This window comes from Lates calcarifer, linkage group LG16_LG22, assembly GCF_001640805.2.
Source record: "Lates calcarifer isolate ASB-BC8 linkage group LG16_LG22, TLL_Latcal_v3, whole genome shotgun sequence".
Taxonomy (NCBI): Eukaryota; Metazoa; Chordata; class Actinopteri; family Centropomidae; genus Lates; species Lates calcarifer.
Window position 1 is genome coordinate 10,512,713 of NC_066848.1, and position 27,600 is coordinate 10,540,312.

Consider the following 27,600-nt stretch of genomic DNA (forward strand, 5'->3'; position numbering starts at 1 on the left):
CCTAAGTATTCCTAAACATTAGCTCGGAATCTGTACTTTTATCTTAAAGTTCCAGTACAGTCCAGGCTTGGATGGCTACCATCTGCAGGAAATGAAAACCTTTGATAATAGTAATTAAGACTTGTTTTCCTTTGTATCTCAAGTCCATGGTAGTTGGGAGACATAAAGTATAAATGTCAAATAATGGGAATCATTAGGAGAAAGTGTTGATGTTGTTGGCATCAACACTTCATATGTCCAATGTGTTCTATTGCTGATGCTATTTAAGAATTTTATATAAGAGTGGACTTGGTTATTAATTATTATTTCATTGCTGTCAATGTTTAGACTGGGTCTCTTTCAGTAGCTTTGCTCTAAAGTTTAAATTTGTACTACTATTACTTGGAGCAGCTGATTCTTGATGTTTCAACCTTGTATTTCTTGTATAGATGTTTATTTGCTCACTTGGTAACTAGTTTTCATGTATTCTCAGTTGTATCATGTGGTGTTAAGGTGTCGCAACTAGGACGGCCAATCATAGCTGGTGGTTAAACATAAGTCCAGATACAGTGTATTGATGAGCCCATCTTGTATTGTCCTTAATAATTCAAATGATGCTTTACTTAATACTTAAAACAACAAAACAATTTTGATGTATCATCTTCACCCACTTGTGCACTTATGGATTGACCTCCAGGATGACAACAATAAATTAAGCTTTTAGCTGTGCTGTCTGTGATCATCTAAAAGACAGAGAAAACCAATTCTTCTTTCAGGCAACAGCTCTTAGTTTTTAATTCTCAGTCATGTAGTTTCCAGTCAATTTAATATGACCATTTTCCTAGCCATGCTTGTTTTCCTCAATACCTGCACACCCACACTGCTTTAAACAGCTGAAATCTAATTCTCAAATGTGCATGGGAGCGTGAAAGGGAAGGAGTGCCAGTGTAAAAAATGGCCACCCTATGTTGGACACCGATCATCAAACCTGGCTGCATTATACAACATTTTTTCTGTATATATGCGTGTGTGAGAGAGTGGGTTTCAGAGACTTACTGAAAGAAATGTGTGTGAAATCTGTGTGTGTGTGTGTGTGTGTGTGGTGTGTGTGTGTGTGTGTGGTGTGTGTGTGTGTGTGTGTGTGCGTGTGCAAGTGCATGCCTGTCTGCTGGCCGGTACCCAAACAGTTTGTTTGATGGCTATAACTAAATAAGATTTCCTTTTAGATGCGCACTGCCCCCCTCCTCTTCTGGATCTTCCTTTAAATGTTCTGTGTGGCCTGGTGCGCCTCAAAATGAATTATGACATTATTATTATTCGAAAAGTATTATAATCTAGTCATATATGTCAAAGCGTTCATGCGCTGGGAGCACTGCTGAGTTATTGCAGTGATGTCTGAGACTGCTTTTTCCACCACTATCATTAAGATGGAGCACACAGATAATCAGTCTCACTGATTATGTTAGTACTGACTGGCAGTGACCTCACTCTCTAGTAGATGATTGGTCCAAAACAACGTCAGGATTCCTGACACCTGTTTAGAACCGCTACAACTAAACAATATGCTTTTTTGTGTGTGCATGGCACATTCTGGTATCATATTTGTTAGAGCTATAATTTTATTTTCAAATGTTTAAAAAAGGTCTATATTTACCCAGAAAAGTCTTAGCTCAAGGTCCCCTGTTTCTCTTTTTTCATATCTTGTGGTCTTTTGTTTTTTTTGTTTTTTTAAGAAAGACCATGACATCTGGTTAAAAGCTATGGAGAAGAGTAAATAAGAGGATCTTAAGTTAAGATTTTAACTGGATAGATCAATTTCAGAACAGTTAATTAAAGGACTGCAAACAGCATCTGCTTGTAACTGGTCAATAAAGTAAGTTTAGAACTGCTTATTGGTCAAACTCTGGAGCCTCCAGAGTGAAGAACATTGACCTTGTTTATCATGTAAATGATCATTTAATTTATTGTCAAATCCACTGACAGCAAATTAATCAGCAAATATTTCATAAGCAGTTAACCACTGAATTCATTTTTCAAGCAAAAAGACAGATGTTCCCTATCACTGCTCTTACTCTGTTTTATATTATTATTGTAAAGTTTGGGTTTTAGACTATTGGTTTGCTGTTTTCTGACATTTTAAATACGATTAATCAAGAAAATAAGTGACGGATTAATCAATCAAGAAAGTACTGTTAGTTGCAGGTCTGTTCTGGTCGTATTTAACCTCTTAGTATGATTCACAACTGTATACTTGGATTCCATCGCTTAAAGCCATAAAAACAGTATTGTATTAAATGATCTCTTTTCCTCTGTGGTGCAGTAATGCTCGCTACTATCAACTACTGCACAACTTTATGCCACACCATGCTGAATTGCATCCTGTCATGCTGTCAAGTCCAAGTCCTCATGAAACAGTGACAATTTGATGCCATAAAAGAACATTTTTCGGCAGAAGGCCACTGTCCCTCTCTCTTGTTTTTCAAAACAAAAAAATGACCAATTTTGTCCCACTTCCCCTGAGGTGGCTCCCTCATTTTGCTGTCACCACTGTCCTGTATTTATCACCTCTCCCTTTTGTCTCTCACTCCTACCCTTTTCTTCCTCTCTTCTCTTTGGCTGGCATCTTCCCGATTGTTGTCATGTGAAAATGATGTGATATGGATTTGATGGCAAAGGGACTTTTTTTGTAAACTGAGTCTCCAGCAACATTTTTCTCTAAGGCTGCATGTAAAATCCCACCTTATTTGTCAAGAGTGGCAGAGCCAATGTCCCAGTTGTAACCATAACTCTACACTTAAGTATCTGAAACTAATCATAACATATTGATTGGTGGAGCTTGCTGGGGCACTACACAGCCTAGGAGAAAGTGCTACGCAAAAAGCTCAAGTTAGGACAAACTTACTTTACAGGATCTTTTTCTGTTGGGAGAGTGCAAGCAAGTGCTCGCACATGCAACCACCTAAAGGATGAGAAGGAGGGGGGAATGATGGAAAACCAATATCCATGTCAGTCCCTCCAGGAATTTGCATTCATGCAAGAATCCATACAGATTCGACTAATCCTTGTGTTACTTGGGAGAGCTAGCAATTTTATCTAATCCCCGCAATACATCCACATAAAATTGTGTAATTGGACGAATGGTTGTACATTTTCCCAATCAAAACACTTTTCTGCATAAAATGGTCTGACATAGTCATGTTTTTTTATGTTGAGGAATGAAACCTGTATCATTGCATTAGTGTTTTATTCATTTGTTTTAATGAGCCTTCTGTTTTTGAATTATGTTAATTTATGAGTACAGCAATAATTTTGCATATTTCAGACATTTTACTATAAATCACAGAAACTGCTCATTCCATTACTGCCAACCATTTTCCAAATTGTGTTTTTCCTTCTTTCCAGATGGCAGCTGGTTTCCATTCATACCAGTGCAAGTTTGACAAACTACTTTTGTGCATGATAGATCATTTATCATAGCGAACATTACATCTGCTTTTATTCTTGTCAGGGTCATGTTATCTCTTTGTTGTAAGACAGATTTAGAAATTCCGCAGACAAAAAGCTCACTGTGATGAATTGCCAAAATCAAGCCAGTTTCAAGTCTGTGATTTTCATAATATTCTAGCATGAATAGAAACCAAATGATGCCTGGAAGATATGGAAGACAATGAAAAATCTAAATCTCTGTAGTGTGCTTTGGAAATGGTTGGCACTAATTTAAAGTAAATGTGATTTAAAGTCAATGTGGTTTAAAGTAAGTGGGCTAAAATATATTCACAAATATCACTTTTATGGTGCTTTAAGACTTAAAGCATCTAGACCTCAACATTTCAGGCTCATTTTACTCTCACTGGAACTAATTATATCAAATTGTTTGTGCTGACTTGAAAATTCAAGTCAAATTTTAAAAACTGTGCCTGTTTTATTGCAAATGCAAATCATTTCATGCTCCACTGCAGTTCTTGAACCAAAACAAACACTGGCATTGTTTGATCTGTTTGAACACAAAGCCTCGAGTTGTTCTTGATTGGTCTGACCGCATTCAAATCATAACTGCACACATTTTCTCTAAATTAGTTGTTGCACGTAATGGCTCTTAATTGTTTCTTTGAGTTTTCTTAGTAGGTGACAGACTCCAATAATCTCTTAATTATCACAGTTAGCAATAATGTCATTATATTGTGAGTTTGCTTTGCAGTCACAGGATGGAGGGATACTGTTCAGTTTTATGGATGAGCTCCTCTGAGTCCACATTAACAGGTTCATCATCTAAATTCTGCTGAGATGTAATTACTCATGCGTATGACTTAGGAGGCTGTGCAATGTAAATTGAAATTACACTGAGGATATATCCTCCTACAGGGTTAGACACACAGATCAAATTAAATTGGTTGATTGGAAACTGAACCCTTATGCACACTCATCAGGTAGTTTCATGATTTCCATTGAAGCCAATGTGGCAGCTAAATTTCCTGGTACATTCTTGTGTAGAGACATTAAAACAAAGACAGCCACCCTCAGAGACAGTGCACAGTGACCCTGATAGGCTGTAAACATACTTCTACCCATGTAGACAATTACATCATTTGTTCCATGCAGAGTTTTTATAGAGTTGACACCTTGCCAGCAAAGCCAAGCGCTGACGTACTCTTATAAAGACAGTGGCAGGGTATTGGTGGGCTGATGGCAGGGAGACGAATATACAAAAGAAAAAGACAGACACTCTGTCGCCGGTGGGAAGGGGAAGGGGAAGGGGAAAGGGGTAAAGAGGTGGCTCATCTCCCTGTGGGCACTTGTTGCCATAGCAATGCGAGCAGGGAGTTCCATTAGGTTGGCTGGTCAGCGGTAGGGCATCATGGGACATGAAAGGGGTCCGCAAGGGGCATGCAACCTTGCTGCCACAATCGTCAACCCTGTTTCCTCCACACCTCCAACTCACGCCTCCTCGCTCTGAAACCACAGGCCCAACGGACCCCCCCTGCCTTTCATGCATTCATTCATATCCTGGGTCACACATAGATTTTCACCAAGAGCAGCAAGAAAATCAAGAAGCTCACAGCATGTGGAATTATTTACCAGGTCAATATTGATTACACTGAATTATGATACAGTATGTTCTCTTGTGCCAGCAGGAGTACTCACTCAGACATTGACCTGCATTCATTTATTTTATTGCATTTATCATCACACCTTATCTCGTCTCATCTCACCTTTTGTCTTATTTATTATTCCACCAAAACACACATTTGTAGCTATTTCCGATTTCCTTCCTCACATAAACACAAATTTCTCATCCTGACACGCTCTTATAAAACACTAGTTCTCAAATGTGCATGGCCCACCATCTGTCCTGTCCTTTCTCAGTCTCCTCTCTTTACTCTATTAGGCTGGCTATTCAGATTACCAGTCTGATGGACCACCTACTCACCCACTGTGCATCCTTCATTGCTGGAGCTTTGACACATGAAAGAGTAGAGGCAGTAAACCTTGACATTCAGCTCGCTGGGGGTCTCGCAAAACACTTAACTGGAGTGTTGTGAAAATGCAGACTAGTGATGGGTAGTGTTTCATCGTGACCGCGTAACAATGCTATCGTTATGTTCCACACACCCATTCCTACAGTGATGGTGTGATCCCTCTCTGTGTCAATGTAGGACTGATAACTTAGAGACAGAAAGACCCCCAATCCTCTAAGCCTAGGCAAGAGATCTCAGTGGATGTGTGTGTGTGTGTGTGTGTGTTTATGTGTGAACAGGTGACATTATCTGTCACCTGGGGGAACATGTGAACATTCAACACAGACTCATGAAAGCACTTTGGATGTTTTTCCAGGTGTCTGTGGAAACTCACTCTTGACAGTGGCAGTCCTGGTGCAGTTGTAGAGAATAGCCAGCTCTCCAAACACCTTTCCTGGCCCCATGGTGCAGAGCTTCAGGCTCTCCTTCGTCACCTCCACCTTCCCGTCTGGAACATGCACAGAAATACAGGTACACTATTAGGCATAATGCTATTCAAATTACACATTTATTTCCCTGGCTGATTACCCAAGTGTGTGGGTCCTCTGCTACATTCAATATGTGCACTAAACAAAGTTTCAGTGATAAAATGGAGTGGGCGATAGATGTCTGAGGGCTTTTGCTTCATTTTTAGGGTTACCCAGCTGTACTGCTCTTGACTCACTGAGCTAGAAAAAAAATAAGATTATATTGCAATCTGGATTTTCCAAGGGCTACTGGCCTCTTACCAAGGCCTGTGCATGGCCCTGTTAAATAGCAATACAGCAGCACCAACATGAGAGAAATCTACTTTAAGCTCAACACTCCATAACCCACAGGCACAGTATAGTATTCCTTAAGGTAAGGAGTGTTAAATGGTACCAGGACTGAGGCATGCACAAATAATGTTCTAAAGTATTATTATTATTACAGGATGTATGGATTTACGCAGTCGCCACCCAGGTCTGTGTCCAAAATAAACATATTTAAGCTTTGAAAAAGGCATTACTTACCATTTCCCTGGCATATGAAGAGCAATAACTAGCCACTTTTAACCTTATTAATCTAATATAATCAAATAACAATCGCTTTTTGCCAACAAAATGTAAAAGGTTACATTGATGAATCCAAATTCTTTCACATTTGTTTTACAGCTGTAGTGATTTATTTTTACCATTACTGATATTTTTTCTGATTTCCTTTCCATTTTCCTCATATTGTGGTTTACTAAATGTGTCACTACTTCCTGGTGTGTATGTTACTTTTTGTTATACCGCCAAGGCATACAAGTATAAAAGAAACGCACATGTGAAAGAGTCTGAATGGCACCTGTGTGTGTTTTATTACGTGCAGCCCAGAGAAGCATAATACCAGTTTCCCAGCAAGGCAATACATGTTTTTCTTTTTTAACAGTTTACAAGACACTTTATCCCTATAATGGGGGGTGGTTTGAGGCTTGTCTGCTGCCACTGTGTTTAGACAATCCTCATCAAGAATATATGCTTTCCTGGAAACTCTGCATTCCAGCAGGAGCATAACTCTTATTCACAGAGAGCAAAACCCCAAAGAAAACAGTTAAAGTCAGCTGTAGGCAACTGATGAAATATGGCAAGCTGATAAGAGCGGGCGAGTCATCCACAGAGGAAACAGTTTGACACGTTATCTTGTTAGAGAGGGCTGTGAACCCCTTTGACAAAAAGCCCCCAAAGAACTTGCCATGTTTCAGGACTAATTCTTTTATCCACTTGTTTTTTTACACCTTTCAGGAACTATGGTGCACCTCCCTCTACCATGATACACAACATATTATCCATTTACACCTAGCACAAAGCTGTACGCAGAATGAAAATCCTCAGCACTTCAAGCATGTCACCATCTCATGATGTACTTCCCTGCTGTTTTCACTGCTCCTGTATAACAGTCTTTCTTTTATGTCACAGCCTTCCTACAACACTCTCCTCTCTGCTGTTTCTTCAGAGGCAGCTGGAGATCAAAAACTAACTGAAATGTCTTGCCACTAAGAGGGGCATTTAGATTTTTGACAATGCAGTGCTTGTGTATCTTTCATTATTATGATCTTAAGTATTCATAAGAGGTTTCTTCTGTTTAAACCAGTGTTTCCCAACCAGTGTGCCGCGGCACATAAGTGTACCCTGGAAGATTATTCAATTTAAACCGATTGGTACTTTAAACGAGCGGTGTGTAGTGACAGGCAGAACAATTACATGCTCTTCCACTAGAGGCAGTGTTGCGCTAAATACGAAAGTACATAGTCATGAGACAACACCACGGCTCTGCCGCAGCTCAAAAAGGTTGGGAAACACTAGTTTAAAACACTAAAAACTTAAGTACAATAAATCTCTCTTTCAGATGTGTCTGTCAAATCCATGAGTATGACACTTTATATAAATATAACTGTTTGATCAAATTATTTAAATTTAAAACCTAAGATTTGTTCAGATGGTATTCCTTTGAAAAGATATTACAGTGTTCAACTGAAAAATGCCTACAATTCTTATCTTTGATTGTGGCAGCACCTTCATAATTTTGGAAGTTTGGTACTGGTAAAAAAATATGAGCACACTCATTGTAGGTGGCAGTTTCTTATATTTTTTTCCTGTGTTTTCCTCTCCTTTTTAAATAAGCTAATTTCTGTTGCTTTCATGAGCATGAAATCTCTTGCTGTACACCTCTGTATTTATAAATAGGGAGCCCTTCATGCAGAGCAACTGTAACATGTTTCACAAACTGAGTATAGCTGAAATAATTTTTGTAGTGTCAATCTAGCCTTGCAAAGTCTATAAAGACTATAATTAGCAAGCTCAATTCACTTCAAGATTTAAGACTGGATAACAGCAATTGAGAATCGATTGAAGGCAACAACTATGTGCCAGACTAATCAGTGAACTGTGAGGGGTGCTGAGATGATGATCTGACTTGTCACCTCTCAAAATCCCTGTTAAACTCGGGTATCATACCTAGAGTGTAGATAATGAATAGTTTAGAAGAAAATTGGTTTGACAACAGCAGCTTTTTCCAGTTTGAAAATTGTAAGCAAAGACAAATTTTGGCTGTTGTCCTGAGGTTGTTTACCCATCAACAACATTGACTTTCAGTTTCAGAAGAAAGAAACTTGGTGCAAACAAAGACAGTCTCTGCAGTGATGTACAGACAGAAATAAATGCAATATATGTCTATGTCTAGAGATAGTTGCTGCCTTATTCTAAAGCATGCAAGACACAGAACGTCATTAAGTGCAATGTGGGGTGGCCTGTGATTTAATAACAGCAGTGTCTCATAGATGGGTTCATGTAAAGACAAAGACAACCTCACATCAGGTAGCAAAAACCTTACACTTGACTATGATGATGCTAATAATTTCCTATGGCGAACCATGTAATTAATTTTTTAAGTCTGAGAAAGGTGAGTAGTCACATATTTTCCTTCTCACTGACAGCAGACTGTGAGGGAATTACAAGGAAATTAAGTAATCCAATCATTCAATTATTGGAATTCCACAAAAGTCATTTTTGAGAAAGGTCCACATCCATTCATCCGTATAGACCAACACATAGTCCAACTCATTTCCCGTGTTTGTGTCTAATAAGACCTGCTTTGTCACACTGCTTTATTACAGCTGCTCCAATTTTACATGGAATTCACCTCTCATATGCAAGTGCTATTCAAATCCTATTCAAATAACAACAGCACAGGCAAAGACACACTCTGTCATTGACCAGTCGATCTGATATCCAAGTGCAGCACATTTACATCTCACTGAGCCATTTAACAACAGCTGTATACTGTGTTGTCTAAAGGCAAATTAAAAATGTGATAAGAGGAAGAACTGAAAACTTCAAAATGCCTAAAATAGATCGTGTATAATGTTAACTTCCATTAGGGCCTTAACTGTTGATGTATCACAGCATGTCTCCTTCCCCTGAGGTGGTGTAGCTGTCTTAATGGTTGATCATTTGAATGCACACAGTAGTGTGCTCCACATAGCAGGGCATCAGGACAGACCTCTGAGCAGCACCCCCCCACCCCCCGGCTCCAGATCAGATGTGATTCTGGCAGCGTTCCAAATAAAAAAGCTGCTGTCTTTTGGGTTGACTTTATCTCACACTGGTGGTGAAGTGAAGACTTCGACAGATAAAAAGCAATGAAAATGTTCTCCTATTAACCCTATAACTGGAGTTATTAAAACTGTCCTCTGTGATCTCAAAGGATATCTGACAAAATAATCACCATTGCTGTTAAGTCTTTTAGACAAAAGCAGATGGCTACTATTAGTCAGATTATGTTAAAGATAAATTGAGTTTTGTAACAGGTCTTGTTTGTGCAAACAGCATGTGACACCAGATTCTCTGTTACATCTGTTAACTTCCACGTGGAGTCTTTCACGCTGAAGCCATTAGCCTGTGTCTATAAATAAAGTTGAGTTTCAGGGGTCAGGCACAGGATACTGTTTAGTTCTTCCTCTTCTTCCCCCATTGATAGTTTTTATGTTTTTCAAGCAGCACAAAGTGGACATGAAGAAACAGGATGTGGGGGAGTTCTGACTCCATAGAGGATAACTTACAACCAACCATCCCATCCTTATGGGCCTTGTTCTTCCGCCACTGCCCAGGGGTCAGATTACCCAACGCTGTCCCTTTCCATTAGCTGTGATGGAGGAACGATGATACTAGATCAAACAGAACGTCCTTTCATTCTAGTCCACAGGCTCCTGTTTTGGGTGTTACAAGCTCAAGTTGACACTTTGGACTTCAGGTCAGGTTACACGTCTGTGAGAAAATTGTTACGTCACGTTCTGTGTGACAGTTTTGTGGAGGCAAAGCCACAGGGGAAAAAAAGACGAACACTGAAAACTCTTTTGGTCACATAAGAGATCTATTCAACAGGGAAATTGGTTCAGAAAATTCCAGGGTTCAAAAATCACCATCTGGTCTTTGGCAAGAAAAAATGTGGGTTGCAAGATATCATAAATTGCAGTTTATTCAAAAGTTTGACTGAAACAAACCTGAAATGGTAGCCTTTGATAATACATCAGTCCTGAGCAGTGTTTTCACCTTGTTTTTAAAGACCATAATATGGTTCTCAAAAAACCCAAACACTTACAGCAGAAAAAATATTCATGGCTGCCCAGTTATGAAAAATGAGACACAGGAATCAACACAGTGAGTAGACATCAGAAAATGAAAAATAAAATGAATAGATCTCAAGATAAATGCAGCGCTCTGCTTCACATTGAGCGAAAAAGAAATTCAAAGGGCTAGAGGTCAAAACATTTGTGTTTGGGTTTGAGGGTACTTAATAGTGGTGCTTATTAAATTAATCACAATGTAAAAGAAAAAAAAGGTAATTCCTCCTCTATTCCTCACAGAACTGATGACCATGTTCAATAATGGAAGACTGGATGTTCTGCGGCAGCTTTCAAGCACAAGTCATGCATTATTTTTCTCTCCATTTACAAAATAAACCCCTACAGTTTAAGAAAATACGGATGTGAGCTGAAGCCAACAGCAAGAACAAACACAAAGAGAGAGGCAAAGGCAGAGAGAATGGAGCACTGTTTTGTTATTAATCAGGGAGGATGGCTCAGAATGGGAAAGACTTCTGTTAAGTTCACCCTGGCACTGGAAATAACAAATGCAGTGTTGTTATTTCAGGGAATCCCTGTTTGTTTAACAGCTGGCTGAAAAGAATACAAGCAGCTGGATGATGCATGGCTGCTGACTGCCAAAACGGGGACACTGAGTGCCTGCAATGGAGTTTGACTGAACGTTGTTGTATCTGACTTGTGGGATACAAATGTTAATACATTTTCAGACAGTGAGTGGTTACTGCTGCGCCTGCCACCCAGCACTGTTGGTGTTCTGTATCCTGAACGGCAGTAGCAGGGTGCACCTCTGCTGTCACCGCTAACAGCTACATCCAATCCTGCTAACAACCTTTACCATCACATCATCACGTAGTGGAATAGAACGTGTTGTAGCTTGAAGTACAGAATGGTTAGCAGTATAACAAAAGTAAAATAGTCTTAATTGATATGTTTCTTCACTGCTTGTGGTTCAGGAAACTCAAATCTCTAAAATTAGCTTCTGCATTGTCATCTTAGGTGTGATTGTGAGCTGCAGAGGAAAGTTTAAAATGTTATTGTCAACTCAGAAGGAAGCAGCCAGCAAGACATATTCTCTCCTCGTCGCTGCTGCCAACAGTCTTGTTTAGCACAGGTTACTCCTGATCTCCTCCTTGAAGCAGAGATAGTATGGCAAACATAAACACAGTGTGATGTATGCCCTGAATTCTCTATCCTTGATCCACGTCTGCATCATCTCCCAAAAAATAAAAAAATAAAATAAAAAGTTTGTTGACTCTTATCAGCTTTCTGTCAACAAACTGGAGCAGACTGTGTAGTCCTTCTGCAGCTTTAGGAATCTTACCAGTTGAAGGTGGAGGAGGGAGACTGCAGTTCATGTATTGTGCAGCTGAAATCTACTAATCCTGATGTTGTAAGAAGTCAAACCAAAATATTTCAACATTCAAGCATGAAAATGATGGATGTCGGATTGTGATTTCTCTTAAAATGTCCTTCAGCTCTTGAACTTAATGCACAAGAGTACAGTCAAGATTCAGAAAGTTGAGTCAGAAATCTGCCGACCGACTAGTGTAATACAACTTTCAGCTGTTATGGCTGCGCTCAGTTCACCTTTCTTTTCTTGTGTCTTGTCAAGAAACGCTGCCACCACCATTCCTTTTTAAAGTGACAAGAACAGACAGTTTGTATATATGCATTGCTCTGGGGGTTGGATCTGAGTGCAAAGTTGCTGACGTCAAACAGTCTACTTAAACGTATGCCATTTTTATTACAGGAACAACAAAAGCAAAAGAAAGAAGTGGGTGACGGCAAAAGAAGTGGGGGAAGAGAGGATGAGAGAAAGCAGAGGGACAGCGGCGGAGAAAGACGCAGGAAGACGAGGAAGGACACCTGATGCTATGTAGGTAGAACTGCAGAACATCAAATGATTTGAGATGAGAGCACTTCACATCCTTTTCAGCTCAGCTGAGGCACCCTCATGCAGGGCTTCCTGCCATAGGCACGATGGAAAATTACATTGCAGTTATGCACAAGTGGTTTGTGAGACCCAAAGACAGTGAACAGTGTTGTAAATGGGATATGAAGGACAGCTGGTTTCATCCTTTTTACATCATTTTACCTTGGAGACAGTGGTTCAGCAAAAACTTACTGTAGTACCATATGTCTACTTCTAGAGCCTTTCAGCCACAATGGTGAAGGCTGCTTCAATTCAGTTGGAGCAAAAGGATGTGAGGTGAGACACGACAGTTAAATTACCTTGTCTGGAGGCCCTCTCCTATCTCTGTTTTCATTAAAACACTATAATAGGACTGGTTTCATCTCTGTTAGTCTCCAAGTCATCAAACTCCGATTATGGCTCCTGTGTTGACAAGCTGATTGATAGCCTGAGCAGGGGGCAGTGAAAATGATCATTTTGTATTCACAGACCAAATCACAGCGTCGTAATTAGCAGTTGGCGTCCATGCCATGTGCACATACTGTAGCTTTTATGCAGACCAGACTTAATTAAGACAGCTTCAACATCAGAATACAGATTAAAATGGTGTCTTAAGTACTACAATAATGGGCCCGTCTCATTTCCACAGCCTAGTCTCATTTCAGTAGCCCACTGTATTGCCACAGACATGAAAAGAAAGGTCTGTTAGGGACACAAATAATTAACAAATTATACATTGATGGATAAGTGAAAGACCTGCTTGTGGGACAAGTTGGGATCAAAGACACTAGGGTTCACTCTCTGGGCCCCATGGATATTACTACCATATTCCAGGGTAACACATCCCAATAGTTGTTGAGATATTTCAGTCTGTATCGACAGACCCACATTGCCATACATGGAGACAGTTTCTGTACTGTCATTGTGGGATTGAAAACCTTGTATTTTTAACTTCCTTTTTTTCTGAGAATACATTTAACATACCTTGTCTCATGAAGCCCTTTTAAAAATCCTTTAGATAATGTGAAAAAAAATGCTTTGTTATCAAGCTTAAAACAAGGCTGTTATTCTCGGAAGAGTTAAGATAATTTAGACACAACAGCGATATACTCCTACTGTATATGTATCTGTATGTGCGTATATCAAAACTACATACACTCACACACACACAATGTCAGCTTATAATAGTGATTTGTACTTTGCACAAAAAAATGAGAATTCCCATGCTGGGGTTGAAAGTATTTGGCGGAGGCAATCAAAAGTTCAAAAAGAGATCAAAGAGATGAATTTTAACTCAGGAGACTCAATAAAAAAGTCTGCAGTGAGAGAGGGGAAATTTAAAAGAAACCCATATCTCAAAGTCATGTAAACCTTGACTCCAGTGACACTGATTGATGAAACTGACCTTTCCAAGTTCAGTGTATTCAGGTTTCTTATGTAAGTTGACAATAAAGGCCAAGTACACTGATCAAACTTCAAGGGTTGACATCGTCACACTGTCCTTGGGTAACAATGTTGTTTAGAGCCAGTGTTTGTATATTTTCTGCAGCTATCTCACACATGAGTGTGTGTGTGCAATGCAGATGCTAGTCTTCGGATGAAGGGAGGGATTTGTCTGTTACTGTAGTTAGAGCAATTATATGAGCCCTGTCTTGTATCCTCAGTGTGAACCTCAGCAAACACAGAGCTTATCCAGTCACAGCAGACTCTCAGCATTGCTCCAAGTCTCCCCAACCCCCACCCCCCAACCACACACACATACACACACTCTCAGACAAATGTACAGCAGCAAACATACAACACAGCACAGTTTGCACCTAACTAAGTCAAAGTAAAGAATGGAGATTCAAACATTTGCATAATATTTGGCTCACATGATGCATATGAGCTCTTTTTGCCTTCGCTGCCTTTCTTTACTCCTCCACTCCCATTATGTCACACACACACACACTTCTTTCCAGATGAGGAGCTCTCCAAAGCAGGGTTAGCCACAAAGGGGATAAAGGCTCAGGGATCATTCACAAATTACTCATTAATTCTTTCTCAGAGGTGTATTCATGGGCCTCTGTGGAGCGAAAATGGGGATCAATGCTTACACTGGGTTTCAGAGGGAAAAAAAAACAAAAAAACAAAGGCCATCACACTCTAATCGGAGAAGAGGAAAAGACAGTGAAAGGAAAGAAAGGCAGAGAATATAAAGAGAAGAGCAGAATGGAAATGAGGTAAGATGGACAGATAGGTGAAGAGTAAGAAACAGGAATAAGACAGTAGGGGGAAAGAAGTAGGAAGGAGTGATGGGCAAGTGGAGAAAGATGGTGACAAGAGGACACATTGGGGTCAAAGTCAGTAAAATGTGAAGAAGAGTGATAGAGGGAAACGTGGTTGGTTCTGGTCTTGTATGTGGGCATTCTGAATTGATAACTTGTACCGGTGTGTGCATGTGTGAAAGTGAGAGAATGAAAGAGAGAGAAAGTGACAAAGGGAACAACTTGCAGCAAGGGCAAATGAGAAAAGACACTTGCCAGGGAGAGAGTATTTTCATTTGGTGTTCGGGGCAGATGGTGCACTGCTTAGTGTAGGTGAGATTATTAGTTTGCAACACACGCATACACACCATTTGCACATAAATGGCACATTAGCTGAAGTTATATTCCTCTTGATAGAGGTATTTCAGATCATCCGGCAATTGTATGTCAGCAAATGCAGGTGAATGTTTACCCACCTTCCTGAAAATCAATAGGCCACCTGATTTGGGTGCAGTGTATAGAAAACTACTGCTTTTGCTTCTTTACCCACATTTTCCCCTCTCTTTTCACTCTCTTTTTATAAAAAATCCATTCCCGATGAAGTGCTGATCTATACAGGCTTTGTATCTGTTTAATTCACTGTTACAATCTCGTCTCTAAATTAGAAATCAAATTGCAAGATGCTAGGAAGTAAAAACATTTTCTGCAGGCTCTTTCACAACAATTGATTTTCCATGCCTGAATATTGCATCAACAGTGTTGTCAGTCAAGTGAATGAAAAGAATTACACATCCACGTACTGTAGTTATATAGATTTTCAAAGGTGCAAGTAGATTAATATATATCTCTGTGACATTTCAGCAAAGTAGAATGTCATTACACAAGTATTTCATTTAATAACGTGCAACTTTTTCAGTCTGGTTTCTCCACACTTTCTTCTATTTCATTATAGGGGGCTGCGTTTGGTGGTGACCATATGTAAGTGGACAGATACAGAGCTACCACCCAATCCTCACAGATCCTTCTGACGTGTGTGAGATAACTAGGGAGAGTGTTTAAATGTCATTCCAATTACAGACCCCTCACCTTTTCCACAGATGATGTCTTAATAAACCTCCACTGAGAGCCTCATTAAAATTATCATGAGAGCCGATAGCCCTGAAGGGTGCCAGCTATATGAGGGTTAGTCTTGTGGTAATAATGGTATAGTATCCAATGTTACATAAGTGAGTACACATACACACACACACACACACACACTAGAGACAATCTTGCATTCGATTTTAGTCTCAAGTAGTTGAAATTGAGTTCTCAGAGATGCCTTTTGAGCAGATGAGGTGAGTCTGAGCCTCAGCAGTGAGTTAGGGTTCATTATTAACCTACAATTGGCTGCTGTACAGTGCTGTCAAGATATGATAAGCAGCAGTTGTTGTATCAAATGCTGGTTACATGCTGTATTCTCCAGGGCCGATCAAACCAAAATCTCTGAGTCTCAACATTTTACTTTGCTGAGCCTTTTTTCCCAAGATGCTACTTTGACAGCAACAGCAGCAACAATTTTAGTTCTGCATTAGTTAAGTTGCCAGGCAACAATGCAGTGCAGTGGGTTTGTGCACTCACGTTTCTGTAACCCAATGCATTCTCCGTTTTCATATCACCTTATTAATATGCGAATATATCACAATAATTACAAAGATCAGCCGATAGTTTATTAACAGCAGTAGCATCAGTAGTTGTGGTGATAACTAAGTAGGAGTAGTAATAGAAGTAGCAGTAATACAATAAATTTGCTTTACATATCGTGTCCTTTCACACCTATGACACAGAGTCACACTCAACTGCCCCTGTTGATTACATCTCTAAGCTCATGAAGCTGAGAGAGGAGCCCATGTCCCCTCACCCTGCCTCATTGGCTAGTGAGCACAGAAAGCATCTCCCTGAAGACTCCAGCCTATAGCACAGCGGGAGGATGAGTCCTTTAAACCGTAACAGCTGTCAGAATTTCAGACAGAGATATTAATTCATTTGGTCTCTTGGAGATTATTTAGGAAACTGGCCAGCGCAATACTTTGTCAGCTGGTGGCCTGGTGGCTGAGCTATTAAAACCTGACATGAAGCAGCCACTTGGCTGTTTGCTAATGAGTTAAGATGATTGGTAGGTTGACTAATACATTTTACACTACAGATGACAGTTCTATAATAAGTATAAAAATGAATAAAATAGTAAATGCTGAGGAGTTCTGAAGATTTCTGTTTGTGTCAGGTTTTAATAACTCAGCCTGTAAGGTAAAGTACAAGGTGACAGAGAGGTGATAAGGTGCTAGTAGAAGATGAAGGGGATTATCACAGGATAAAATATGCCATGAAATGAAATGTAAACAGATACCTGTGTTTCTCATTTCCCAGTGCTGTTTATATTTGATTAGAGATATATGCAAACAGATGAGTGTTTAATGCTTACACACACAATCATGTCTACCAAGCATCTCGAGTGTCATATCATAAGGAGTCAAAAACCATCAAGCTCTCCCCTTACAGAGAGACACTAGTGTTGAGCCTCAGTGGGTAAACATTGCTATTCATTGTTATGCAGAGGTATATCTCAGTAAAAGCTGCAAGAAAAGGGAAGAAATGACTGTCAGGAGTGGTACAGTGTAAGCCTCAAAACAGCACATTGTTCGTTTCTGTCATATTCAGACATTAAAGGATGCCATTTAAGCCTCACTTAACTCCAGGTCTTCTTGAAGACATCTGTCAGAATATTAGATTTGCCTTGCCTAACGGCAGGTCAAATAAAATAATTGGGACTCTATCCAATTTATGTTGAGAAGATGTCAAATCCTGGGTGTATTCTCAAATCCCCTGCACACCTCCACCTGCATAAAATGGTCTACAGTGCATCAATGGTTGCATTGAACATGGTAGCCTGTCAAAGAAACTGTCAATGCACTGTGAGCACTCGGGGCTTGGAGCTGACTCATACTATAACATTACCACTCTCTCTTTACTTTCCTCACCCCTCTGTATGTTCTGTCTGTACATATGTCTATGAGGATTGTCAGTCATCCCGGTTAGGATATTTCTAAGTGCTATAGGCAGGCAACTGGACCTCCTAGAACCTCAAGTGAGTTCCAGTTACCTTCCTATAACTCTAACAATTCCCCATGTACACTTAGTTAAACTAATAAAACATACAGTGAGGGCAGACAGCTAGATCTCCCCAAAATTTAAAAAAAAAAATGCATAATTCAGAATCACTATCCCCCTGGCTAGGCTTTTTTTTTTTCTTTGAATACATCTGTTTCTATACTAGGCAACGTAGGAATCTTAAGTGAATACTCAAATATAAATGAAAAGTTGAGAGCAGGAAACTTAGTCAGGAGAGACTTATATCTAAACATAACTAACGCTAAACAATTAGTCAATCAATACAATGGTAATAAAACTACCCTGTCTCTTGTCTCCTGTCTCTTGGTTGGAGGAAACTGTGATGGACATTTTCCACTATTTCTTGCATCTTGTAGACCAAATGATCAATTGATTCATTGAGAAAAGAAATGGCAGATTGATCAATAATGAAAATGTTACTTGCAGCCAGAAACAAACATTTTTAAAATGACATGTAAAGCTAACCTTCAGATTTGGCAGGTCACTCAGTTCCCATGGCTCATTTGCAAATATGAGTTTATTCTGGTTAATAACACAAAACCATTTACTGTGAGTAATTTTTTTTAATTCCCCAGCTGACCGGTGCAATGATCACGATTTTCATTGCAATTTACACTAAACCGATGTGCTCTTCACAGGCCCAGGCCCAGTATTCAGTATGTTTACGCCATCCAAACTAATCATCAAATCTCTATTCTCAAAGCAAAGGATTAGGCTCTGTTACATTTTTAACAAGCTTACTCTTCACATCATGAACACTCCTAATGCAACATGTTTGGGCAGGACAGGTAGAAGCAGAGCTACCTCTTTGTATTAGTTTACACGGTTTGATTAGATTAAGTTGAATGATGACTATGAAAAAAATAATGGGGTTTTTACAGTCAGTGAAATACTTGATGCTAATTGGATGTGATTATACTAGTTATTATCATCATTAGCCACCTGTACGGGTCTTCGGAGACGACGTGGCTAATCAAAAACCTATCTCATCTCCATGGAAACGTGAGCTTTTGTCTCAGTTGCAATCAGTATTTTAAAGAGACGCGATGTCAGTTACAGCCCAGCGGATGTGACAGAAACACAACAAACATTCATTACGGCAGCTACGGCCAAGCAGGCGGCCTCATCATAGCAGCAGGCCGGTGCCAGGGCCTATTCTGTTTTCCAGCTCCTGTTTTGTCTGATCTTTAATTATCAGGTGCATCAGCAACAAAAGCTAACTATTCTGAGGTTGTTTAAAAAGGGAGGCTGTGATATTCTAGAATATCCGTTTAGTCTCTCACGGGGGGAAAGTAAGTTATGCATATTCTCTCATTCTCTCAAAAAAAACGTTTGAAGTGAGAGCGATACTGCAACACTCCGTCATCATTATTATTGTTATTATTGGTGTAGTTTGCTTGTGTTTTATTTGGCTACATGATGCATGATTAACAATGTCAGCCCCATGGCAACATGTTAATGATTAGCCTGCAGAGTCTCAATAAGAAATGACTCTACTGCCTGAGCTGTGAACATGTCATTTGCTAGGAAAATGATGCGCAATGTTGAGCTGACGAAGCTGTGTGTTTGACATGGCATGGCACAGTCAGACATCCTGTCAGCGTGGCCTAAAAAGTCACAGACTGTGATGGGCTTCCACAGGCCTTGGTGCTAAGTCGTTGTGCCTTGGACTAATGCCTTTTAAAATTTGTTTTTTATGCAAAACAAGTCAGGGTCAGGGACAGTTAATGTGAAAACTGAAGGGAGGGATGCAGTGGAGCAACAAGAGGGAGAGGAACAGAGGGGTGGAATAGGAAAGAATTAGATGATGTTCATTGAAGATAAATATGTTAAGCCCTCCCTAAGGACTTGAAAATGGAAAATAATTACCCAAACATTTTATATTAGTGGCATATGACCACTGTTGAATTAATGCCCCATTTCCAGTTACACTGCACTTCTTTTCTCTATCACTGTCAGAAAGGAAATCACAAAGCCCCTCAGCAATTATTTCTCTTACAGATTTGTATCTTTCATTTCTCTTTTTCTGTTGCGCTTAGAGGAACCTATTCATCATGTCAGTGTGACGCTTGCTCATTTGTGACCTAGCATGACGAGTCACCTCTGGTACAATCATCCTCTCACAGCCTTCGTCATCGGGAGAGATAAAAATTTCCTCAGTACCTAAAGCTCGAGTGACCAGTTTTCAGTAAAAAAACAAAAAAAACAAAGATGTTTAGACCATTCGTTCCTTCTTTCATCCACAACTCTTGGATTCCAACAGGACATGGCGGTGCAATAATCAAGGATGTGGCATCTAATTTCTGTCAGTGGTTGTAGGTGAATTACACACACCCTGAAGTTGTCACAGGGGCCAGTATTTCCCTAAATCATAAGATTTCACCTCAGGTCACTGTTGTACTGTCCACAGCTGTGGTTTGCATTTCATTTGCATTATTCCAGTTACATGTTTTGCAACTTTACATATCTCTCTGCACTCTACAGATAAGGGCAAAAAGTGACATCCCTCTTGCAGTAGGGATGTGAACAGTGGTATAGTGGTGAAGATGTAGTCAGATTCTTTACTTAAGTAAAAGTACCAATACTACAACATAAAAATACTCCATTGTAGGTGAAAGTGCTGCATTTAAATCCTACTTGCATAAAAAACTACAGAGATATTATCAGCAAACTCTATCTACATCTGCAGGAAATAACTCTGACTGTTATACTATTATATTACATAAGTAGCATTTTACTGTGGCATCACAGGAATACATAAGTGTAGGTATTGGGACAGATGGTAGGAGGCTACAGCCATGAAACTGAAATGATAACTTTGCTGTTGTTTAGCAGATACAGTGCTTACCATGGTCACAAAGTAAGTTAGCATGCAAACATTTACTAATTAGTACAGCTGAGGCTGATGGGAATGGGAATTAGTTTAGTAGGTATTTGGGCACCATGAATGTCTGAACACAATTTTATGGAAATCCATTCTATTTGTTAAGATATTTCAATCTAACAACGCTTTTATTAAAATGTATCTATACTTTTGTCTATATTATACTTTATATAATTATTCTTGCTTGTTTGTCTGACACGGTGGTATTCATTATACTGGTGTACTGATCAATATAACTGAGTCATCTCTCTAATACAATAACTTTAACGTCACTGTTCTTAGACAAGCCACAGAAGGTTTTTGAATTTAGACCCAGTGACTCACTAAAGACCAGATGAAGACAGAAAAGGTCCAAAACATGCTGGCATCCAAACAGAGACACTGCCTGTCCCTGGAGTCCTGTCAGATATGACAAAACCTACCTGCCTCTGCCTGAATAAAGCCAAGTGCAGTATGTTTTTTAATAGAGTCATAGATTTGTGGTAGAATTCAAACTAAAAAAGTCTCTTGTGGTTTAGTAAAATTGCTGTCTCTTTATTTTAGTACTTTGTCACAGATCCATTCTTAACAATATTTGGCTGAATGGGGGCATCCAGGAAATGTCATCAACCCAATAATCAAAGTAGGTGGCCAACATAAAACAACAGGAGCAACGATCAATAACAGAATTCTTCCTAGTAACATATTAACCTTTAAATGCCACTGTTTCTATACCAACCAACAAATTTCAAGCTTATTACCTTTCAGTTCCTTCATTCTGTCTGTGTTGTTAAGGTTTTGAAACATTTTTAATCCTTATTAGAGTTCCACTTTCCCTGCAGTTGTATGTCAAAGTCAAGTTATAAAGCTTTTATAGAGGAACCAAACCATTATAATCCTTTATATGTTCCATATTTCTATATTTTCATTTGTATTATGTTGGTTAATGTCCACATTCACCTCTATATAATGATCAATTATACCGCACAAGAATTGACTGAAGCCATTTTCCCAGAGGTCAAACCTATTGTCGGGGACAATGGCCCACTGAACTTTTTTTTTTTCCAGTATCACTTGTCACAAATCACATAGCAAAAATGCTCTTTCACAAATCCCATCCACCAGAGTGGACGTTGTGATGTTATTACTATCATCAGAGCTACATATCACAAAAAAAAGAAAAGAAAAAAAGAGAAAAAACACATGCTGGAACAATACTACTAAAAACGATTTAAACATAAAGGACACAGCAGGCACACAGAGTCATACAAAATAAAATCAGTGTGACATGAGTGAATCATACAGTATCACAGTGTTGTAGTTTTGAGTTTTAGTTCATTGCTCTGCAGAAATCCATCAATAATGCCCTTTCATTTCTTTTTCATCATTGTCATGATGAGGTTTCAAAGGTCTCCAGACACAGCTCTGCAGATCCAGTTAAATCTTTTAAAACAAGCAATTATATACCTCTTATTAGACTTATACAACTCCTTCCACCCACGGTTTCATTTTTACTAGATTTGAGCTTCCACAGGATAAACGTTTTACCTCTGTGCATGTGTGCTTTTACCTTCCATGACGTAGACCAGTGAGCCCACATCGCCCTCCTTAATGATACAGCTGTCTTTCCCATACTCCACAGGGTACATGCAGTCCACAATCTCTTGGATCTGCGACAGCTCCAGGTTCTTCATGAAGTCATTGTCCAAGATGGCTTCCTTGATCAGATCCTTGGACCTGGAGACAAGGTGAGACAAAATTAGACCATTATTGTACAAGCACTGGCCTGTAGAAACAAAAACTCATATGCAATTAGTCCTCCTTCATTGTAGAAAAACATAACACGGGAGAATGTATCACACACACTGTAAAATCCTGTGAAGGTTGTTGACGCATTCAGCAAGCAGGGGTAATGCTTATTTCTAAAGCAATTAAAGTCTCGTTCAAACTGCACAGTAGCTTTTCAAAAAATATATCCTCATTTCAAGACATCAAGGTGAAACCTTTTTATTCCCTCTAAAATAAATGGCAAAATCCATGCCTAATGGAAGCAGATTGTTTCCATTCAGGGATGCACTTCTGAAAGCCAAATTGGCCTTCAGACTGCAGAGTCATTAGGGCATTCCACAGGTAAGTATTTCCAGCATTGACTATGTAGGCAAAGGAGTGAATGTAATTAACTGTAAAGCTAATGTGCTGTCGTCAAAGGGCAGCTACATGTGCAGGTGACCAAAGAGGAAAAGTAGGGCAAATAAAATTAGACAACGTTATGACAGTGGGCATTAAATTGAATTATCATGTAAATCAAGGAGTACACATTAGATGACATTGGTGCACCACATACAAAGGAGACATTTGTTTATAAAAAGTGTCCATGTGTTGACAACAGGTGAACAACGCAGGCCAGGTGCAGAGGAGTCAACCGTCAAGCGAGCGTCAGTCTGATCCTCTCTGATACGACATGTCAAGAGACTGGAGTGAAGTCTGAGGCGAGACCAGATCCTGAACAGTGAGTCAAAATCACTCATTCATTGAAGCAGGTCATCACCAAAGTCTGAGTTGCTCGGCTGAGTGCTGGTTTTGACAGAGTGTCAGCTTGGATGAATGAGGTTAATAATATGTATCAGGGTTAATCCAGCAAGGAGTCCCCTCCTACTGAGAAGGGAACACTTTTATACCCTAATTTAGAAAAAAAAAGAAAAAGACAGAGCACTCTGTGTCCCCTGCTAGTAGAATTCAAAGGTACTGGTGAATTGCCTCTTGCCTTTTTGTGCTCAGTGCCCTTTTCAGAAACTGATTTCTAGGTGCATTGTTGATGCTGATCACCTGAGGAGCTTATAGCTGAAAGGGCAAATAACCTGGAAGGCATTTTATGAAGCAGTGCTCCCACTACACACAGGCTTCTCTGCCCTGCTGCCAGCCCGCAGCAAAGTCCTACACAAACCACACAGCTACACAAACAAAACTTCAGTGTCTGCCATGATAGAATGTCAGCAGTCCCCAGGTTTTTTTTTGTTTTTTTTTTTGTGTTTAGGTTTTTTTTGTTTTTTTTTTCATTTATGTACTGAGCACTCTGCACATGTCTATGTTTTTAAAGCAAATACCACAAACCCTCTCTACACATTCATGTGTATGTGAGGTAATGTTTTATGGTCAATGTCTTAATTCTTTTCAAGGGCTTATTTTGATCTTTTAAGGTCACGTGAATGCCTCTCCAGTAAATCTTGCGACACTTTTATCACTTTAGCCTTTAAAAAAAAAGAAAAACTTTGTTGCTCCCTTAGATGAAAAAGTGGCAGAACTGTGAGAGATGCCAATCTCTGCTGAGAAGCAGCCATCCACGTCTGGCACATAAATACACATCTCAACCCTGGCCAGCATCTTCAGATTTCAAGTGTGTCATTTTTACGCCATCAGTTGAACGATTAGTTTTTGTTTCTCAAAGAAGCATGCTAAGATATCAGTATTGTGGTTCTTGTAAAGTGTGTTTTGCATTCAACAGTCTGATGAATTTTCAATTAGGGTTTCAAGGCCTGTGGATCCCCAGACAGCTCTGCTTTTACTCTCTGATAGCTGTGATACTGATGGATGAAAGTGAGGAGCTAAATTACTTAAGACCAACATTAGGCAGCTGTCACAATCTATTTGAAAACCCAGATTACTTACTTAGGTTATTTAAATAAAGTACAAAAACAAGTAGAGCAAAGTATTATCCCACTTGATGTTTCTTACATTGATATACTAGTCTCAGGTCAGAAGTCCTAGTATATTGCATTTTCTTTCTTGAGAGGTCATCCATAAGCCAACTCAAATTGTCTTCCCACGGTAGGGTCATTATTCTAGACCTCCCTGTCATTTGTGGATGTGCCCTTTTAGATATTACAGAGAACCTCTCCTTTGTTTGACAAATTGCAGATATAAGAACAAATGTCTCAGGATTTTAATTGATTTGAACCTGTGCAGTGGAGTTGCTGCTCCAACAGAGCAACCACAATGATCCAGAAGATATTAAATATATTTTTTACTCTGCCCTTGAGAGTCAGAGCAAGCAACTGCTGTGAAAGGGGAAGACTGAGGTGTTGCTACCTATTATTAAGTTCCTAGGTCTATGTTCAGATGTGCACTGTGCTTCCCAAACTCTCCTCCTCATTTGGATTTCATCTTGACAACTTTCATTAGGTTGTAAGGAGTAAACCTTAATGGAGGTGTGAAGTGCTGGGATTTTTGGGGACTGTGATGATCCTTGTGATCCTTGCTGAGTTAGTGATACTTCAAAATAGGTTAAATTTTATGCAAAGCTACCAGACTCTACATATAATTAAGCAACAGGAACAAATTGGAAATGCATTATTTTCCCATCTCTGACCTCCAGTTCGCTGGAAGAGAGCCTTGTTGACCCTGTTTCTGTTACATTTACACCCAGGAGATTTCTGGCCTTTTACAACCCTCACCAGGACCTCCCCGACTCAAGCCTCTGATGGCAACATTGAGCAAACGTCATCCAACCAGACCCTTATAAAAACATCTGCCTTCCTCTCCTTTGTGAGGATGATATATTTGCCTTCATCCACTACTGAAGTTTGGGGCTGAGCAAGTTCAGCCTTCCATAAAAGGAGAAAATATGCTCTTTTAGGAGGAAAAAAGAAAGGGGTGGCAGAAAAGTGGGAGAGGCTAATAGAAAAAAAGAGGCAGACAGGCAGAGAGAGCAAGAGGGATGGATAGAGTATGAGTAAGGAACGCCCTGTGGGCTTTGTAAAGAAGATAAAGTGGGTGAGAATGAAAGAAAAATATAAACATTTAGCCAAATCCAACAGGCATTATCACTACACTTCATTAATCAAAACAAAATGAAAATGTAATGGAGCTGTTTTTATCGCATGAGGGCACTCGCGTATTTTATAAAAAAAGAAAAATGAAAACCTCTCTATTCTCAATTGAGCAATAAAAAACAAAGTAACTTGGATTCTAATTAATTGCTCCATATCTAGAGAAAAACATGAACTTTTGCAGTTTGCTTTAACAAAGACGTCCAAACAAATTGAATAATGATAATAATGCTGAACTAATAAGAACATTGCCCAAACATGCTCAAGTCATTTGCATTCAAATGTCTGCTTTTCAGTGCTATTTTTATTGATGTACAAGCTCATTAATATAGAGATGCTGGACAAAATGTCACTCTCTCTCAGATAAGGTGTGAACAGGTAGTAGAGGCTTTGAAAGAAGTTCATTTTCAGCTCCATCATGAGATTTCCTTTCAGCTTCCCGGTGAGGATTATCATCAGAAATCACGCAATCATTCAAAACCACTGTCAAATCTCAAACTAACTTTTTCCCATCAGTCACTGACACATGACTGCGCTGAAGCTCTTTAGTAGCCGAGACAGCAGACTGTTCAAATGCAGGACAATCCACCACTTTTCTTTGAAAGAGTATATTTTCCTGTCAGGTATCACGAAAAACCTCCTTGGGAAATCTCTTAATGGAAATAGACGCATACAGTAAAAGGTTTAGAGAGAGGATGGTTATCATAATGAAATGGTCACTCTGATGTGTTTTCCTCATTTGCCATTCCAAGCCAGTGTTCAGGATCTAACATTTATTTATTTACAAACAAAAGAAACCCCAAAAAAAAGAGGTAATCTACAAAATAAAAGGGCACGCTTTCCGTGTTTTTTCCCAACACACAGAGCTGACAGGTATAACAAAGACTAATGGCCTGTTCCTGCTCGGATAAATAACCCCCTTCATTTTTGAATCTTCTTTGATGAAATCCTTGGAGCTTTGTTTGCTTGCGTGTCAACAGAATAATGACATTCATATCTGACACATCTGATCCATCAGCAAAGTCTGAAGGGTGTTTTTTTTTTCTTTCCTGGGCATCAAACACCAGCACGAGAAGAGAAAAGTTAATTTAATACTATAATGGATTTAAAGGTAGGCTAGATAAAATACCAGCCAATGAAAACATTCCAATCCTGCTTATGTTAAGTGACTTAACTGACCCGCTGTGCACTTCAAAGCTGGATATAGTTTTGAAAATGTGTAGATTTTTTTCAATATGTCCACTTTTCAATGTCTTTGCAGAATGAAAAGAAGATGTATTTTTCCTGTCCAACCAGTGGGGTAAGTGTATTGATTCATAATGACACAGCCTTTAAGTTCAAACCCAACAGACAGCTGGATTATTTCACAACAGAGGGCTATTTTAGTGCCGGTTTCATTTGGAGAAGTAGATCTGGTGTTGCAGACCAAGTTGAGCAGGGAGGGAGGTGTTTGTTTAAGAGTTTGAAAAGGAAGAGAGAGATAGAGAGAGAGAGGGAGAGAGTAGCTTCAGACAAATCATAAGGTAAACATGCACAGAGAGCCTGTTAAGACTGCCTGTCACAGAATCACAGCTTGTATAAAATAGGCACTGGTACATTACACAGAGCTGCCACCACCAGCTCTCTTAACCTGTAATTCCGCTTCACTTCTCTCTCGTGTCAACCTGTGGTTTGGGCTTATTGATATTCAGCTGCTGATACTGTTATTGATGACTGTCATCAGTGACTGACAGTTTACCTATTGCTCTACCCCATATTTCTTTACATGCAGTGTGTGTGTGTGTGTGTGTGTGTGTGTGTGTGTGTGTGTCTCAGAGAGCAACCACCTCATCCATATGTGCTACAGGTGCCGTACCTGCTGCGCTACACGTAACATTACGCACAGGAATTAGAAAGGTGACAAAAGGTGAATGGACTCATACTGGACATAACAACCGATGCAAATATATTCTGATTATCATTATTAAAAGTGAATGTGGTCATAAT

At 39.5% G+C, this 27,600-nt stretch overlaps 1 protein-coding gene and 1 long non-coding RNA gene across 3 annotated transcripts in view; one reads left to right on the forward strand and one right to left on the reverse strand.

Annotated features, from left to right (window-relative positions):
* LOC108897326 (cGMP-dependent protein kinase 1) overlaps nucleotides 1-27,600 on the reverse strand; it is a 76,301-nt gene that overhangs the window by 43,979 nt on the left and 4,722 nt on the right. For both annotated transcript variants that reach the window (XM_018696897.2, XM_018696896.2), the window contains exons 2-3: nucleotides 22,359-22,525; nucleotides 5,830-5,943 (exon numbers count right to left, since the gene is read on the reverse strand). In XM_018696897.2, the coding sequence (XP_018552413.1) occupies nucleotides 5,830-5,943; nucleotides 22,359-22,525 (281 nt within the window). The remainder of the gene's footprint in view (nucleotides 1-5,829; nucleotides 5,944-22,358; nucleotides 22,526-27,600) is intronic.
* LOC108897328 (uncharacterized) lies at nucleotides 12,356-27,184 on the forward strand. Its single transcript, XR_001963268.2, has 4 exons — nucleotides 12,356-12,475; nucleotides 22,431-22,536; nucleotides 23,178-23,297; nucleotides 26,876-27,184. It is a non-coding gene; the product is annotated as an uncharacterized LOC108897328 (long non-coding RNA).